This window comes from Aplidium turbinatum, chromosome 9, assembly GCF_918807975.1.
Source record: "Aplidium turbinatum chromosome 9, kaAplTurb1.1, whole genome shotgun sequence".
Taxonomy (NCBI): domain Eukaryota; kingdom Metazoa; phylum Chordata; class Ascidiacea; order Aplousobranchia; family Polyclinidae; genus Aplidium; species Aplidium turbinatum.
The window spans coordinates 20,990,379-21,008,140 of record NC_137480.1 but is presented as its reverse complement, the minus strand read 5'-3'; the positions used below and the strand labels follow the sequence as shown (position 1 = coordinate 21,008,140).

Here is a 17,762-nt window from a genome sequence, read left to right as displayed (position 1 = left end):
TGGAATCGAGCTAAGATCTACCAGCACCAGAGCCGAAGGCGAAACCACTTGGTCACTGAGCTGGTTGACAAGTTTGTTTTTTGAATACCGACGAGACCTTTTTATACTTTGAGCTTGATTGGGATATTGTCAGTGCCGGATTAAGGGAGGGGGCGGACTGGGCTGAAACCCAGGGCCCCCACTTTTGGGGGCCCCCACTTCAAATAAAAAAATCTACTAATTTTTTTTGTTTCACAGCTGGAGATTACTGCTTTAATTCGTATCTCAAACAAGCAAGGGCGGCTCACCCATGTGTGCTACGGTGCTGCAGCACCCCTGCCCACTGCCCAGCCCCAGTTATTCAATTTTTCTTCGTTTTTGTTTTAACAAAAAACATATTTATTTGATACTTTCATATCCGAAAATGGTACGAATTACGGGGCAAAGTTATGATAATGCTGCCAATATGAGTGGCAAGTATAACGATCTTCAAGCTCTTCTGTGCGAGAAATGTAGTGTAGCTCATTATGTCCCTTGCACAGCACATTCACTTAATTTAATCGGTAGCCTAAATGTCCTGTAGAAACATGCCGTTCTGCCGCTGAGCTTTTTGAATTGTTGCAAAGCCTTTATTCATGGCTCGTCTCGTCTACTCATCGTTGGCAAGTTCATCGAAAATTCCTAGATGGTTTGCCTGTTTTGAAGACATTATCTGATACAAGATGGTCAGTTAGATATGATGCAGTTCGTCTTCTTTTATCGAGTCTTCTAAAGTTCGTTGATACATCACAGATTGACACATTCTTCCGCAACGGAGTTATACACTGACAGGTCCCACCTACTGCACCGGGTGGCAAGCCGAGGGCAAACAAGAAGGTGATCCGCTGCATAGGCATAGCCAGGGGGGCGAAAGGGGCCATGCCCCCCCCCCCCCCCCAATTTTCCAAGTTTGGATTCCGAAGTTGAGCCCTTTGTTGAAAATATAATAAAGTTTGTGGAAATTTATATCGTTTTCCAAGACATCTGGCTATTAACACCGCCAAGGACTTGTTTTAAACACACAGAAAGACACCAATAAATTTTGCAAATCGTAAATCGCGCAAAATTTACGCGATTTACGTTTCTTTGAACTAATTTGTGGAAGCAATTTCAAAATGACTTACTCTGTTGGGTTTTTGTGTAGCTATTGAGTTTTTGTGTATCTGGGTTTTTAGTGTTCTTTAATTTTAGCCGCAGTTTTTGCCCGTTCGTGTGTAAGCTAAGAGCTATCTTTAATAAGTTGATAGCTGTTTATCTGCTAGTAAATTTCATACAAATATTACCCTAAAAGTGTTTTCAGAAAGCGCTATAATCCACTATTTGAGTGTAATTTTTCAAAAATTTTCCGGGGGAGCATGCCCCCGGACCCCCCTACAATACGCGTACCTTCGGCACGCTTTAACCCCCCTACCACTTTTATTGCTTCAACTCACCAGGATACGCCACTGCACATCAAGTGGCGATGGTTTTAAATCAAACACTTTGTTGTTCTCTTCAATTCATCAAATATTGGCCCGCCCAAAAATTTTTTCTGGCTACGCCACTGGTCCGCTGTTTGGGGCTCGGTGCCACAGATAGCCTACATGCAACTGGGCCCGTGGCGTAGCCCCACTCCACCATTAATTTTTAGCGAAAAAGGTCACTTAATAAGGGCCCCCACTTTCAGCTCAGCCCAGGGCCCCATAAACCCTTAATCCGGCCCTGGATATTGTGCATTGTTTTCAGAGGAAAACGCCTATTGCTCTCATTATGCTAGTAACTTGGAATTTCGTTGTTTATATTTGCACATTCATGCTGCTTTAAATCGGATTAGGAACGCAGGAATAAAGACAAAAGAAAAGAAAAATTGTTGAACAAATCTATTCATGAAATATGAGGGACCAATCTAAAAATAATCTCTACTTTTAGTATTGCTACTAGGTACTGTGTATTACAGTGGCGTACCGTGACCACTTTGACAGGGTGTTCAGTGACGGCAAAGCAACAGCGGGGGGTCTGGGGGCCCCCCCAGAAAATTTTAAAAATTGACATTGAATTTGGTGCGTTCAGAGAGCATTTTCAGCACAAATTCTGAACATGAACAGAACTGACAAAAATAATGTTGTCAGAATGGAGAAGAATACAAAATAGATATTTATTTGACAGCGCATTGAATGAAAGACTTAATAATATCAAACATTAAGTTGCATTTCTAAAGTCACATACTTCAGTTCACTTTTTATTTCCGACCATCAAAACGAACAATATTACTTGCCATAACACAGCAGGAGTCTGAAAAAACGCGAAAGTTAAAGCGTGCTCGAGATGGAAATGATTTACTTCATGCAAGGATTAGGCACGGTCGCAACACCTTGAGAAATGTACAAGCGAATTAAAAACAAACAGGTGAAAGTTAAAACAAAAAACAATAGCAAAGCAACTCGATAATAAACAAGAAAAGAAAGTCGATTGTTATGTTGGTCGGCTGTACTTTTATCCGCCGTACTACTTAGTAAAAACGAAAATGTTTAACACCTCGACTACAGAAGGAAAATTCATCTATAGCATAATTCGATTCTTCTTGTTTGTGCAATAAATTTTTGAATTACATCGTCGTAGAAAGCTTGCTTTTGCTTTAGTTCTAGCAAAAGTTGTTTCCAACGCTGATCACCTCAAACTCTAATCCAACAAGCTAAAACTTGCTATTGCCTGGGATTCCCCCAATGACGCGCCAAGGTGTGCAGATCAGCGAGTGCACAGCCTGGCTGACCTAAAACCATTGCTGTTTTCGCTGCCTTGTGACGTCATTTTTCTTAATTGTTTATTTTAAATAGCACTCGCAAAGTTGTCAGTGCACACCCAGCTTAAAGGTAATGACCGAAAAAAATTAAAGGCAATGACCTCAAACGTTGGAGTATTAAAATTAGAAGGGGAAGAGTTTTGCAATTGAAAAAAAAGCAATCAGCATGCAGCGAGATGTTAGAATATCATGAAAGTAAAGAACATCGACAACCGATGGAAATTTTCTTTTTTTCTGGATTTCTTGGGGTGTGCAGTGCACACCTTGAACACCCTGAATATACGCCACTGGTGTATTAACATTATTAAATTAATCATTCTTTATTACAAAAATACATGAAAAATCAGCAGAGCCTCATTGGCATATGCATTTCGCTCTACTATTGTAGAGTATCATTAGTGCCTTATTCAAATAGAATTTATTTGAAATCAAAGAAATTCTTATTAAAAGAGATTCTATTTGAATAAGGCAATAATGATGCTCTACAATAGTAGAGCGAAATGCATATGCCAATAGGGCTCTGCTGATTTTCCATTTATTTTTGTAATAAACAATGATTAATTGATACTTGATGGAGAATCGCTGGCCTGCTGCTTCTGAGTCAGGAGATCCCCTATCCTTAATGGAAATCAATATTATGCATTATTAAATTATTACTAATATTGTTTTACGGTTATTATATAGCCTACATTAAATCCATAGCAAATTTTGCAAGAATTACATGAAAACAAAATACATTAATAACTTTTTAATATAACGGTAAACTGTTCTGCAAACAAACGCAGTTTCTATCTCGTCAAAATTTTGAACAGTTCTTCAGCAGTTGTATCGCAAATGTATCAAGATAGTTCAAATATCTTAGTTAATTATTAATAAGACGACTAACAATCAACCGATCAGTGCGAAACAAAGATCTTGTCTTTATGGTCCAAATGAAGAAAGAGTTGCATACCCACTTTGTGTTTTATCGACATCGTAAAATCTTGATCGCTTTGTTGTAGTCTTGTTTTGCAAGTCGCAAAAATTGAGAAGTACTTATCTAAAGCTATACTAGGCTACTTACGTCTCATCACTATAAACTAACGTTATATTGTCAGATAACGAATGAGGCAGTCAGCTCTTTAATGAAAAGCTGTTAGTAGATTATTTAGCAGCCTACCAATAAAATTTTGAATAGTTAAATTGTGTGATGCCCGACCGTCCGATCAGTGTAACAATCAAAGGTCACAGAACGAACCAAAATAGAGAAGTTGGTTCACTGATCTAAACAGTACAACAAGAAGTCATCAAATTGGAAGGTTATTTGATACAAAGTACCATAGCTACTTGTTGCATTATAATGTCAAACTAATGCAAATAAGCTAGTTGAGATGCAAATAAACTAGTTTAAGTGTATTTTGGAACAGAAAATTATTTCAGTGCTTGAGTTAGTGATATAATTTAGTGTTTTACATTTTAGGAAAATATATGTTTTGCAAACAAACCTAAAATTCTTAGGTTAAAAATTTCCTAACAGGCTGTCTTTTGATTTAGGTAGGCTATAAAAAAAAAATGAGAGCTGTCAATAATGCTCTGACAGTCGTGATTTCAACTAGGCGGACAAGTGTGTAACTAGTGTGCACAACTGTATAATGGTCCAACAAGAATACACTGACTGCTGTATTCGGTAACTTTAACAATAACTCATACCTAGCGGCCTAGTTAAATAGTGGACCATGATTCAAGTAATTAAGAGATAAGTAGTTTGTGTCATACTTAGGGCATAGCCTAAGTTGGAGACTACAGTGCGACCTTATGCGCACTAAGTGCCCAGAGAATTGATTCAGAAAAGGAATTGATGCGTTGGCTTTAATTGCTAATGCCTGATGGATGAACTAAAGATAATGAAGTTTATGAAAATATCCTGTTTAGTAACTGCTTTCTTACCGTACCAAATCCAAAGCTGTGTAATGGCGGATGCAATAAAGCAATTTTTTTAGTTTAAAGAAAGAATGATGAAAAAATTTACAAGATAGCTTTCACCAGGCTATGCATAAAGGCTTGAGTTGTGATCATTTAGACTAAATAGAAATTTGGCCTTGTCTACCCATACCACGTCTAACACTTGTTTAACCAGATTTTTTTTAACATGTAACAATTTTAATGAAACACAGATGCAAAACTATAGTCAGCCACAATTCAACTTTTATTATGTTTCAGTAATTAGGGAATTCTAAAGCTTCGGAAATATTTTCAAAAATTTTTCTTTTTGCATATTTATTAACAAAAAAGTCATTCATTGAATGCAAAACTACTCGCAATTAAAACCAAGGCTATTTGCATATGCTCATTGCAGTGAAAAGCTGTGACTACAAGGAAGCTTTTGCCTATTTGTTTTTAAAGATTCGTTTATGACAGTCCATGTACAGAATGAACAATTTCACAACCGAAGGTAAGCTCAAATTGAGGCGGTCGTTTCAACTAACTTAATTCCAAACGAGCTAGCAAAATAACAAATCATTCCGTTTTCACGTTGATTCAAATAACGCAGAGTTTAAAAAAGAAAGCAAATGAACCTATATTCAAAAAAGGTCACATTTGCAAAGCAATATCAAATAAAAAAAAAATTCTGTAAAAAGCGTAGACACTTCAACGGGGAGCTGCGAAGTGACCTGGGAGTCAAGCAGCCGCCATCAGCTTATATGCTAATAAAAAAAGTAGCAAATTGAACATAGAAGGAGAAGCACGATTATAAGATATTCCCGCGCGTACTCCGCAACCAAGCAAGAGGATTTTCAACATGGTTTTAGCAGGCGAATTTCAAGCAATACTATTTCCTCAAAGTTGCTCAATGTTACTGTAGCTTGTCAAATACATTGCTATAAACTGTAAGACACTGGTTGGTGTCTTGGGACGTGATTTCAACTTGACCGACCTCACTAAAACTTTACAACATCAATAAAAATAGACTTCCAAATTTATCGGACTAATTGTACTGGGTAAACTTTCCTTACATTTCAGAGCAGCAGTTCTCAAACCAGGGCCCCGGGTCAAATTTGGGCAACAGAGGAAATGAATTTGGGCCACGCCTTTAACCGCAGAAAAATATAACAAGGCGAAGTTACAATTGGGACACGAAAGTCATTCCAGCAAAAATAAGTAAATTTGGGACTTTGCAAAAAAAGGTTTGGGAAGCCCTGTTCGAAAGCAATGTTTGATTATTTTTTTTTTATGTTTAGAAATGTCATCCAAAGCAATGCGTGATAGTCAGGCCTTATTTGGCGCTCATCAGATTCCTGCATTTGTCATTGGAATCACCTTATCAACAACGGCCCTATATGTACTTATCGCAGTCATTGTGCATCGAATTCGAAAGAGCAAAGCACAACAAAGAAATGCAGAATCAACACGATTTTCCAGGGCAGGGAAAGGTAAAGTGAAGCTGATGACTTGCCCCAAACTTATTTACGCAAAAGGTCTTGTTTTTGCTTTAATGGTTTGGTAATTTCAGGCAACGAAGAATTAGCGTTTTCATAAGTATTTCGAAGTTTATCTGCAGTGCTTTCTGCACAAAATGTGAAGTGATACTTATTAGCCAATATCTTCTTCTTCTTCTTGCGTTTGAGGCCGCCACAGATCACGTTGTTACATCCAGGCGCAGCAGCCAATGGATTGTGTATTCATCGAGCGTTGTTAGGTCCACATGTCTATCTTGTGGTCGGTATACAGGACATTGATAGATAATGTGGTGTGCAGTTTGAAAATCTGAGCCACACGCACAAGATGGTGAATCGGCGAGGCCCCATTGGAACATGTTGCTGCTAAAATATCTGACATCGTTAAATGAAATAAATACAGTAGCCCAGCTCAAATCCTTGGTTTTCAGGTAAAGTTAGCTAGAAATAAAATAATAATTAAGTAATAAGTTTATAGCCTCCAGTAGACCTCCTATCGTAAAAAAGCGTCAATTTTGCAAGGAATGAAAAAGCACACAACTAGATAATTAATCTTTACAATGAGTTTTTGTGATACCAAGTTTTACCTCGCGTTTTAAGTTAACCCTACAGCCTATATAACATTATAACTGCAATACCAGCTGAGTGGCCGAGTGGTTTCGCCTTCGGCTCTAGTGCTGGTATAGGTAGGAAATCGATTGTAGGTCGGATCAAAGCGAAGACTTTAAAAACTGTATCGATTAGGCCTATTGTGTTTTTTCTTGCATAACGCGGTAAGAATAAGTCGGGTAATAATGTAATGACATCGTAAACCTGATATAAAATTGAACATGAGCTCTGTCGCTAAAAAACCTTAGCTTATAAAGAGCGATAGTAAATTTAAAGCCGTTAAAATTATTATAATTATTACAAAACTTCAAATGCTTTATTGTTCAGCTACTTCTTCATCAAGACTGGATAATCTTAGCCTTTCGGCAGCCACTCTGACGTTTTTGGATTGTTCGAGTAACCATCCTATTGTTTTCACTTCTCACACATCGGATATTGTGTGCAAAGTTATACAGGTAAATCTGCGTTTCATCATTTTGAAACTCTGCAAATTAACAACCGCAACGTTTCTCGGCAGCCGTTCGCCCGTTTGTAGCATGAACTGACAGCGATGGACGCCGTGATCCGCCGTGAGGCTGGGCTCGTCAGTATTGCACCACTGATTTAGGTCACAGACCATCTACTACCGCCTGTACCAGTCCATTGCATTCTTACCGGTTGACACTAGCTGTGATGCAGTTACAGTAAATTTAAGTGACAAATGGGATACAAAAATACTGAAAAGCTGCCACAATAGGCTACCTTGTTATGGAGGTGATGTAGCCTACATGGTACAATACTTTTAGGGAGTTTAGGCTACACTTTATGGAATAGCTTATAACTAGCCTACGTGCAAAAAAGAACATAGGCTACAAGGCTTTCGACAAAATGGCATTGCTGTGATAAACTACCGTGTAGCCTAGCCTATTGTGTAGTCTTTCAATTTAATCACAGTAAAATTCTTGAAAATAGCGCATTATCATCGCATTGTTCAATCGGAAATATTTCCTTGTACAGTATTGTGTGTGTTTCCGACAAGACTGGTTTTAAGAAGCAGTAAACCTTCCAGGCCGGATTTAGGGGGGGGCAGAGGGGGCAGGTGCCCCGGGCCCCCCGACTTTTGAAAGGCCCCCCTATGTGGAAAAAATGTGATTTTGTGTTATTTTTTCTTCCTTTCAGTCTTTGAAGTTTCTGCAAAATGCTGTGCAGTGCTGGATTGATGCTACTGTAGACACAGAGGTGGTTTTTCGCGCCGTAGGCGCAAAAATTTTTTTTGCAAGGGGCCCCCCGATCTAAAAGTGCCCCGGGCCCCCCATCAGCTAAATCCAGCCCTGAAACCTTCCACGCTATAGCCTACACGCACAAAATTTTAGCACACTGTCTGAGATTGTTGGACTTGAATAGCTTACATTTCATTTTCGCTCTAAGTTACAAGAAAATGAAATTGCTTGTGTTTCAGAATTGAAATAGCCTACCAAGATTAAAAAACCATCAAGTCTTACACCAATTTTTGCGCATTTAAACTTCAATCTACTTATACTAAAACTATGAGTGTGACTTTTTTCCATTTTACCTCTACAAAAATAGCTCAGAAGCTTTTTACTCTGATACTCAAAATCCGGTATATCGGTTGATTAAGCGCCCGGCATTGTGCCCGAAGAAACCGCAAGATCAAACAGCAATGTTTCGGTTCTTGGGGTGTGCGCAAGAGCAATGCATTTCATGAACTGCCTTTCCTTTAGTAGCACGTAATGGATGGAATAATTCACAGACAATAAAACTTTGACAATCGGAGGCTCCACTCCGCCAATCTCGGTGACCGGGCTTGTGTCAGTGGTTCAAAGCTTGTACGTGTAGGCAGGGCCGTTGAAAGAAAATTTTGGGCCGGTACCATAGGCGTAGCCAGGGGGGGGGCGAAAGGGGCCATGGCCCCCCCCCCAAATTTTCAAAGTTTGGATTCCGAAGTTGAGCCCTTTGTTGAAAATATGATAAAATTTGTAGAAACTTATAACGTTTTCTAAGTCATCTGGCTATTAACACCCCCAAGGGTTTGTTTTAGTCACACAGAAAGATACCAATAAATTTTGCAAATCGTAAATCGCGCAAAATTTACGCGATTTACGTTTCTTTTAACTAATTTGTGGAATCAATTTCAGAATGGCTTACTCTGTTATGTTTATGTATAGTTATTGTAGCTGAGTTTTTGGTGTTCTCTAATTTAGCCGCAGGTTTTGCCCGTTCGTGTATAAGAGCTACCTTTAATAAGTTAATAGCTGTTTACCTGCTAATAAATTTCATACAAATATATTAGGCTACCCTAAAAGTGTTTCCAGAAAGCGCTATAATCCATTATTTGAGTGTAATTTTGCAAAAATTTTCCGGGAAAGCATGCCCCCGGACCCCCCTGGAATACACGTGCCTTCGGCACGCTCTAACACCCACCACTTTTATTGCTTCCCTTGCTCAACCCACCAGGATACGTCACTGCACATCAGGTGGCGATGGCTTAAATCAAACACTTTGTCGTTCTCTTCAATTCATCAAATATTTGGCCCCCCCCAAATTTGTTTTCTGGCTACGCCACTGGCCGGTACCAATAAGATTCTTGAACTCTAAATGAAAACATTTATAAGAACAATACACTGCATCCAAAGAATACGCTGTAGTTTATTCATTTTTCCGGGTCCCTTGAAAAGGCTCCGAGCCCCTAAAATTATCTCGGGATTGGGTCCAAAAGTACCTTCTGCTTCTGGACACTCTAATCCCTATCAACGCTACTGCAAGTGGGCTATATGAAATTGCCAGGAATAACCTTTCATAGGCTTTCTCAGTCCAAGGATTAAGATTTTAACCAACCAACTAATTAATCGGTAAAGTAGCCTAGGCTACTGACGAGAAGACTAAATTTCTCTGCTGGCCAAGGTTGGACTGCGGCTCGTAATTGAACCATACTGAGGTAGTTTATTTTTGTTTCAGCTTTTTTCCTTCCTTTTTTACGCAGCTGGGATTGCGTGCTTGTATACCTTTTTATGGCAGAGACAACGAACTTGCTACAAAGACCCAACTCTAGCCATGACGTACAACAAACCGTGCAAGGTTGCCAGTGCTTGTATTTTGCCAGTTTTTCTGGTAATGATGATAGCAGGTAATCTCTTTTGCCTTAAAGATATGGAGTTGTTTATCAAATGGTGTAACGTGGTCAGTCCGATTCACTTTTTGCTTACAGTACTTCAATTAAATGCAGTCACTTTGATGAAGTATTTTTTTAAATTGTTGAAAGTGTAGGCTACCGTTAAATAGGTTCTATTTGAATAAGAACCATCTGATTATTACAACCAAAGGTGAAACAACATGTAAAGGGTTTAGAGACTAGTAACTACATTAGATAAATGTAGGCTAATTTTCTCTGCTTGGCGTTTTTGCTTAGCATTGAGCACTTTTGTGGTAAGTTATTAATAGCAATAGCCAATAGGCCTAATCGTTTCAATCTATCAAGCAGTTCTAACATTAACATTAGGCCTATACTTTAATTTTGATAATTTAAACCGAGTCAACTTAGTTTGATAACTTTAAAAAATTTCGAGAGCAAACAAAAAACTAGCTAAGGATCTGTGAAGAGCACATAAGAGACAGAAACTTATCCTGAAATCAAAGGGAATAACAAATGCACCACTTTGGTGCCTGAGTCAATCGACTTTAGGATTTGTTGGGTCAAATTCGATCCTGTCGAAATAACTTGTAAAATCGTGGTTGGTCATGTTGTTTAGTCTGACTACATCGGCAGTTGCCTCATTGTGAACAGGTACTTATCAGAGGTGTAGGCCTAATGCGGATCCAAGGTTTATAATAGGACCTTGATCCGATTTTTGCTTTTCTGGATCCGATACGGATACGACACTTTCATGATATCTCAAACGGGGTTCCGAAACAGATCCGAATAAATTTTACTACTGAAATCTGATTAAAAAATATTTCACTAGGCTACATGACAAGTTGAACGATTTTTTGCTAAAAGATGTTTGCAAAACAATTTAAAGCATAACATGTACGCTTTACATGGTAACACACACAAACGTCCTGTCATAATAAACTTTCTCCGGGTTTGGAAATGTAGCGAGAGAAGCTTTTTCAAAATTTTTCTATTTTTGTTCAAAATTTAGAAAAAAAACATGCCAATTTAGAAACTGGATTCGCTCCAGCTTTTATCAAATAAACGAGATGCAAATCCAATCTGAATTCGTTAAAAAACAGTAAGATCCGAATTCGGACCCGCTTTAGGCACCTTGCCTCCAACCCTCAATACAAGGAAGATGGTGGTGATGGTTGAAGGTTAACGCCAGTTATGATGACCGGTTTTTCACTATAATCTCTTGTTGAATAATTACCAGAATAACAATTTTCCGCACTGCTTAAAGGTATATTCATGACCGGAGCCTTATGGGAGTTTGAAGCAAGTGTGGATGGTTGCTTAGAAACAACAGGCACGCGTGCACCTCTAGTGATGCTTTTCGCTGGGTCTCTTGTGATGCAACTCACTTTGGAACTGCTTTTTGTTTTCCCAATTAAGCGCCATGCAAAACGATTCTTTGCAAAGTCTTCTCAAAGGTAGGCTATGTGATTTGTGTGCTTCTTGCTTATATGTTTGCTCATTAAACAATAAATGCTATTAATGCTACTATAAAAAGTGCTTAATAGCCTACCAAGTGAAAAGCCAAGCAGAGCGAATTACATTAAAATTAGTTACTAGTTCACTACAAACCTTAACAGACTGTTTTGCCTTAGTACAATTATCAGAAGAAACTTATTCAGATAGAATCTATTTGTGTATTTGAGTAAGTTTCTTCTGATGATCCTATTAGGGCGAAACAGTTTGTTAAAGTTTTTAGCAAACTCAGATAATATGAAACCAAGGAACTTTCAGAAATAATTAATTAAACTACCATTCAACGTTTTATAGGCAGAGAAAACTTTTTCTCAAACCGTAGAAAATTTCATTATCAGATCACCGCTTCAATGCGTGATGGAAATCTACAGATAAATCTGCATCAAGCATTGCAGAGTGCAAAAAACAGTGTTGCAGAACGCGTTTTCGAATATTAAATTCTCATCAGTGCAACTACGTTTATGAACGCAATAACAACGGTTAAATTTAAACTCAATACAATACATTACAAACATTATAAGGACATATTCTCAGTGTTCAATTGAATATTAATAAATCCAGAGACATCAGAAAATCACTTCCCGCATGCAATTCCAGACCGACATTACTCGCTTAAGGTGTTTTTTGTTAAAACAAACTTAATGTTCAAAGCAAAAAAGCCATCACAATGAACATCTACCGAAGTATACTAATTTACAGTACTTAGATAAGCACTGAAAATTAATAGACGGTATTGTTATTAATATCAATTCAATATGATTTCAGTGATTATAATACAATGTAATACAGTAGCGTATCCAATTAATTAGCGACGACCTTTTAAAGTACACGTTAATTCGAACAGAAATAAGAATTTATCCAAAGTCTCAATCATTTCAGAAAGATTTCACCACCGGTTACAGGACCATCTTTGCTTGTTTCCTTGACAGAGTCAACTCTGAATGATTATATATATACGCCTTGGAGAGTAGCTAGTTGAGAAAATTCAGATAATATGAAACCAAGGAACTTTCAGATATAATTAATTAAACTACCATTCAACGTTTTATAGGCAGAGAAAACTTTTTCTCAAACCGTAGAAAATTTCATTATCAGATCACCGCTTTAATTTAAACGTGATGGAGTGACGTGAATCAATGGAGTAAACGTGAATCAATGCGTGATGGAAATCTACAGATAAATCTGCATCAAGCATTGCAGAGTGCAAAAAACAGTGTTGCAGAACGCGTTTTCGAATATTAAATTCTCATCAGTGCAACTACGCATTGAAACGGTGATCTGATAATGAAATTTTCTACGGTTTGAGAAAAAGTTTTCTCTGCCTATAAAACGTTGAATGGTAGTTTAATTAATTATTTTAGCAAACTAGTAACTAATTTTGATGTTTGCTCATTATGTGTAGGACTTGTAATGTCGGAAAGCATATAAACAATCTCTCCATCTCTCTTGTGTATTTTACTTTTCCAAAAGTCCGCAATAGGATAATCTTCATTGGCAATGGAAATGCAGAAACGAATTTGACCGTTGATTTGACCGACTTAAAAACTTTTATCTTCTACTCTACATCGCTTCAACGTTACAAAACATTGCTGAAACGCAACGTTTCAATGCAGTATTTTGTCAGCTGAGTGGAATATTCGTACGGGCATGCGAAAGAGTGATTTACATATTTTCTTTTTTGGCAATCGAAAAATTCGTTGAACAAGTTTTTCAACATTTGTGTTATTCAATTAAGCGCACTAGCAATTTTTGCATTAAAAATATGACTAATGGCGACCATTTTAGCTGGACATACCTTTTCTAACAAAAACTTTTACTGTTAGATATCTTTAAGGCATGTCAAACTATTTAACGTTATTTTCAACAGATCAACAGACAACGTTTTGGTCAGCCTTGTGAAGCGATCTGTAATCACTACGATCCTGTGCATTCTGGCGGATTTAATTACCTTCGTATTAGCACTTCTCTTGACTCATAACGTTCCCTTTGTTCTGATTAACTATCTTTACGATGCTAACTTACTTTGTAATCTTATTTGCGTCATTTGTTCTTATGCGGATTGGCAAAGTAGACTGGGACTTTGTTGCTGGAACAAAGAAAAGTCAAAAGCTAAAAAGACGTCTTCGAACTACACTTCAGTCAAGACAACTTCTACTACTGTTGTATGATTAGCAGAAATGTACGTATAGGCCGCAAATTCTACGCCGCATACTTGCGGCGTAGACTTTTTGTTTACTTACACTAACGCTTGCGGCCACATTTTTTTGGATAGTTTGCGCTTGAGGCTACGCCGTAAAGTTTTCACGGTTTTTTAGCGCATAGCGTCAACGCATACTTTTTAATGTATTTTTTTCGCTACAACACGCCAATACCTTCCAGCGCTTCAGTTGAAAGAATGTTTTCAATGGGCAAAGACATATTGAAACCAAAACACAGCAAAATGTCAGATGAACACTTTCAGATGCTTGTGTTTCTTCGTGGAAATTCAAAATAAAACTTGTTTGTTTCGAGTGGTTTGTACCGTATGATTGTTTGGCACCTAGCAAACAAAATTAGTTTACGCTAGTGTATGCGCTGACGCCGCCAACTTTTTTACAAGTTACGTTGACGCATACGGCGTATGGTTTTTCGAACGTTTGCGTTTACGCTGACGGCGTCAACATTTTTTGTATGCGCGTACATCACTGATGGTTAGTAATATAATTTACATTATACATTGACTGTGTGTTTATGCACTGTAAAGTTGCACATCTGTTGCCCTTTTTTGTACATGAAGAGTTAGTATATGATCTAGCTTCTGGTACTGTACTAGCCTACTTGTAATGTCTTCAGAGGGTTTAGTTATTTCATTATTTAAATAGTTGCTCGTTTAAGGTATGTGGAAGTTGCAGTAGCATGAAATATCCAAACACAATAGCAGCTGGAATGCAACGCTCTTAAAATAAAACTTCATAGAAGTACGATGGCTCATTTTCATGGTCTTCATTCGTAGAATCAAAGCTTACTATTTTCAGAAAACTTCACAGAAATCACTTTTTTCTATGAACTAGTTTGGTATTTTCTTGCATCAGAGTCACATAAATTATTCGGAATGAGTGTTGGCAAGAAACATTATAGTTTATTGACTATTGTGATCACTACTGTAAATTAAGCATGAAGGCTACTGCTGGAGTTATGTTGTAATGTGAATGCAGCAAAGCAATTCTTATTATTTAGAGATTCATTGCATACATCGGTAGCACATTTAACTTTTTTCTGAAACCTTTCAACTGCATTTGTTAGCTAATGCTACAAAACTCTGTCACCTGAAAGGTAATAATTTGTTCTAGCAGATCACAAACTTGCTTCAAAACACCGTGATAACTGTCACACTTCCTTCAAGCTGAACAAAGGACGCTTATAGCACTGCCGTGCAACCGGTGGCGAATTTGTAAATTGTGGGTAGATAGACACAAAATAAAAAAAATTACTCAAAAAGATACGACATTCTTTCAAGAGAATTTTTATCTCCTGCTTTCCCGCATAAAAATTTTTCGTTTTATTTTCTCAGCAGTTCGCCTTTGAGCTCTTTTTTATAAGTATTATTTCATACAGTTGTAATGCGCTATTTCTTGAGACTTTTTTTCCTTCGGCAAACAATTATCACAGCAAACGTCTTTTGCATCTCACACGTTGCGAAAAGAATATGAATAAAAAGTTGAATGTTATTCAACAGTTCACGGTTGACCTCCCTTCAATGCCACTCACAATGGATCAGCTGGGAGAGAAGATGAGCATTTTTACACAGTCCCTCCTGTGAGTAGCCGAGTTCAATTCCAAATGAAAACGAGAAACCAAGCTCATCAGCAAGTCAGAAAAAAATATCAGGGAATGTTGGGGTTGATAGTTTAACATGCTTTACACTACACTAAAGAAATATTTCTTTACCGAAGTTCTATTCAACTTGCAAAAATTGTCACTTTTACATCAAAACAATGTAAAAATGACAATCTTTGTTAGCAAGATATTGCTCTATTCTGAAAACGACAATCAGCCTATACGGCTCCAAACTCCCGATTCAAAGCTCATAATATCAATTGGCCTTTCATGTTTTACTCTACAATAGCTAGAATTTTATTGTTTATACGGTCTTTATGGTTAATATGGTTAATTCTGTCTTTTTAAAAATTGTACACCTAGTGCAAGATTTCAAATCAAAAGTTGACCAAAAGGTTTGCTTAGGCATGTATTTTTTCAGTACATTAAACTAACAAGTTTCCTTTTCACTTTGCAATAAACAAACAGTTTAATGGGCCTCAAATTATAATCAACATTTACGAAAGCTACGAACTTATACAATCACAAGTGAATGATTAAAAAGATCTAAATTAATTCTTCCGACAATGTTCCAGTTGTCCGTCAACGGATCGTAGCACTCTATTTCTTTGGGCACTCGTCCGTCGGTATCAACTCCTCCGACAACAAAAATCCTGCCTTGCAAGACGCAGGCAGAGGCAGCTGACCGTTCATAGTTCATATCCGAAACGTCACTCCATTCATTGGAGTTTATATCGTACTTTTCAACAGTTCGTAACCTTGTATCAATGCTGTTCCCAGACTGGCCTCCAATAGCGTACAGAAATCCGTTGCAGTTGACAGCAGCTAGCCATCTTCGCGGTGTCTGCATAGGCTTGACTCGTTCCCATTGACTGCCAACAGCGTGTAATCGCTCCATCGACGATAAATACTCGTTATTTTGATATCCACCTATTGCGTACAAGCTTTCTTTACAAGGCACCAACGAAAGACCACTTCTGTATTCTGTCATTGACATGGCGGCTTTCCAAGTGTTTAAAATTGGAGAAAAATATTCGACCGAAGACAAGTCATTTTTACCATCATTGCCTCCAGCAACAAACAAGCAATCTTTGAAGACAGTTGCAGCCATGGCGTGCCTTTCTTCTCTCATGGGGCAACTCTCATGCCATTCATTTCTTGGTTCTTTCACGTTAAGACGCCAAACAATATTGGTTGGGATTACTTCGCGAGACACATTGCATCCTCCAAGAGAATAAACAAAATCGTGCAACTTCACAGAGCAACCGCAATCCCGGGCGTCTGGAAGGTCCGGATATTCCTTGGATGGTTCGTTGAAGCAATTGTATACGTCTACTATTCTTGAAGGCATTCGAGTGGCGCCTATGCTAAGTATCCTTGAATCGATTTCGTTTAATCGACTTTCTCTCAATTTATTGCTGATTGCTTTAACCAACTTGTTAGAACATTGTTGGCTTACAAATTCAAGAAGAAGTTTTTCAGTTACAAGGTTTTCATTTGAAACGAGATCTTCAAAAAGTTCTTGAGGAAGTTGTTGTAAATTAATCAACTCTAGAAGATCAGGAAAATCGTCTGCTCGATTTTCTTCATCATACTTAGTCCATGTCAGCATAGCTTTGTACAAAGAAGTTTCTTCAATGACATTACCATCTTGCATCAGCAGAAAAGCTTCCAAGTCATTTTTGGTAAAGGTTTTAAACTCTTCACTGATTGGTACTTCATCAAAGTTTGCGGTAATGAAATCCTTGACAAAAATATGAAGCAAACCATTTTCGTAGTGAGCTGCTAAATTGCAAATAATAATGCAGTTATCTGGAGTAATAGCCTCTTCCAAGAATTCAAAACAAAACAGCTTAACGTCGGGAATCTGTAAATAATCTGAAGCGGATAATAATTTGCAGACATTATCGGAGTTTATAAAAATTTCTCCTGTGTAAATATATTCTATGAGGTTCTGCATGGAATCACTGTCAACACATTCGATTTCAACTGAATGGATGAATATATTTCTCATTTCATTCTTGAACATCTTTTCAAAGAATCGAGAATGACACGATAGCACCATTCTGTTAGCAAAGAAGCATTCATTTCCGGTACTGATCGAAACATCGTTGTAGGTGCCGGAAAGTCTGCAGTCATTTGCGTATTTCAATAAACTAGCAGTATGTGTCCTTTCTCGACATATTTCTCCCACATTCGCTCGACCACTGAGAGAAAAACTCATTTTGCAACACTTTTTACAAAGAGCGGATTGATAGCTGTGAAGACTTGACCTGACAAAGAGCTGATGAAAGCAATGGGAGACAGATTCGGGCTCTCGCCCTCAAGATTCAAATTCATTGCCACAGTACGTCCAACAAAAGGCAGATTTAAATCAATTTAAACAGAACAGACATTTTACAAAAGGAACAGACTTTACAAATAGATACAAACAAACAAAAAGCCTGAAATGCATTTGAAAAAA

At 37.8% G+C, this 17,762-nt stretch overlaps 2 protein-coding genes across 2 annotated transcripts; one reads left to right on the top strand and one right to left on the bottom strand.

The window, feature by feature from the left end:
- The first annotated feature begins 5,156 nt into the window (after nucleotides 1-5,156).
- LOC145777073 (uncharacterized) lies at nucleotides 5,157-14,403 on the top strand. The gene is made up of 6 exons (XM_082588361.1): nucleotides 5,157-5,228; nucleotides 6,016-6,207; nucleotides 7,168-7,295; nucleotides 9,796-9,964; nucleotides 11,235-11,424; nucleotides 13,350-14,403. The coding sequence occupies exons 1-6, from the start codon at nucleotides 5,198-5,200 to the stop codon at nucleotides 13,648-13,650; spliced, it is 1,011 nt and encodes a 336-aa protein (XP_082444487.1). The 5' UTR covers nucleotides 5,157-5,197; the 3' UTR covers nucleotides 13,651-14,403.
- Nucleotides 14,404-15,689: 1,286 nt separating this feature from the next.
- On the bottom strand, nucleotides 15,690-17,762 carry LOC145777072 (kelch-like protein 25). The gene has a single exon (XM_082588360.1). It carries the CDS (start codon nucleotides 17,520-17,522, stop codon nucleotides 15,813-15,815), a length of 1,710 nt encoding a protein of 569 aa, XP_082444486.1. The 5' UTR covers nucleotides 17,523-17,762; the 3' UTR covers nucleotides 15,690-15,812.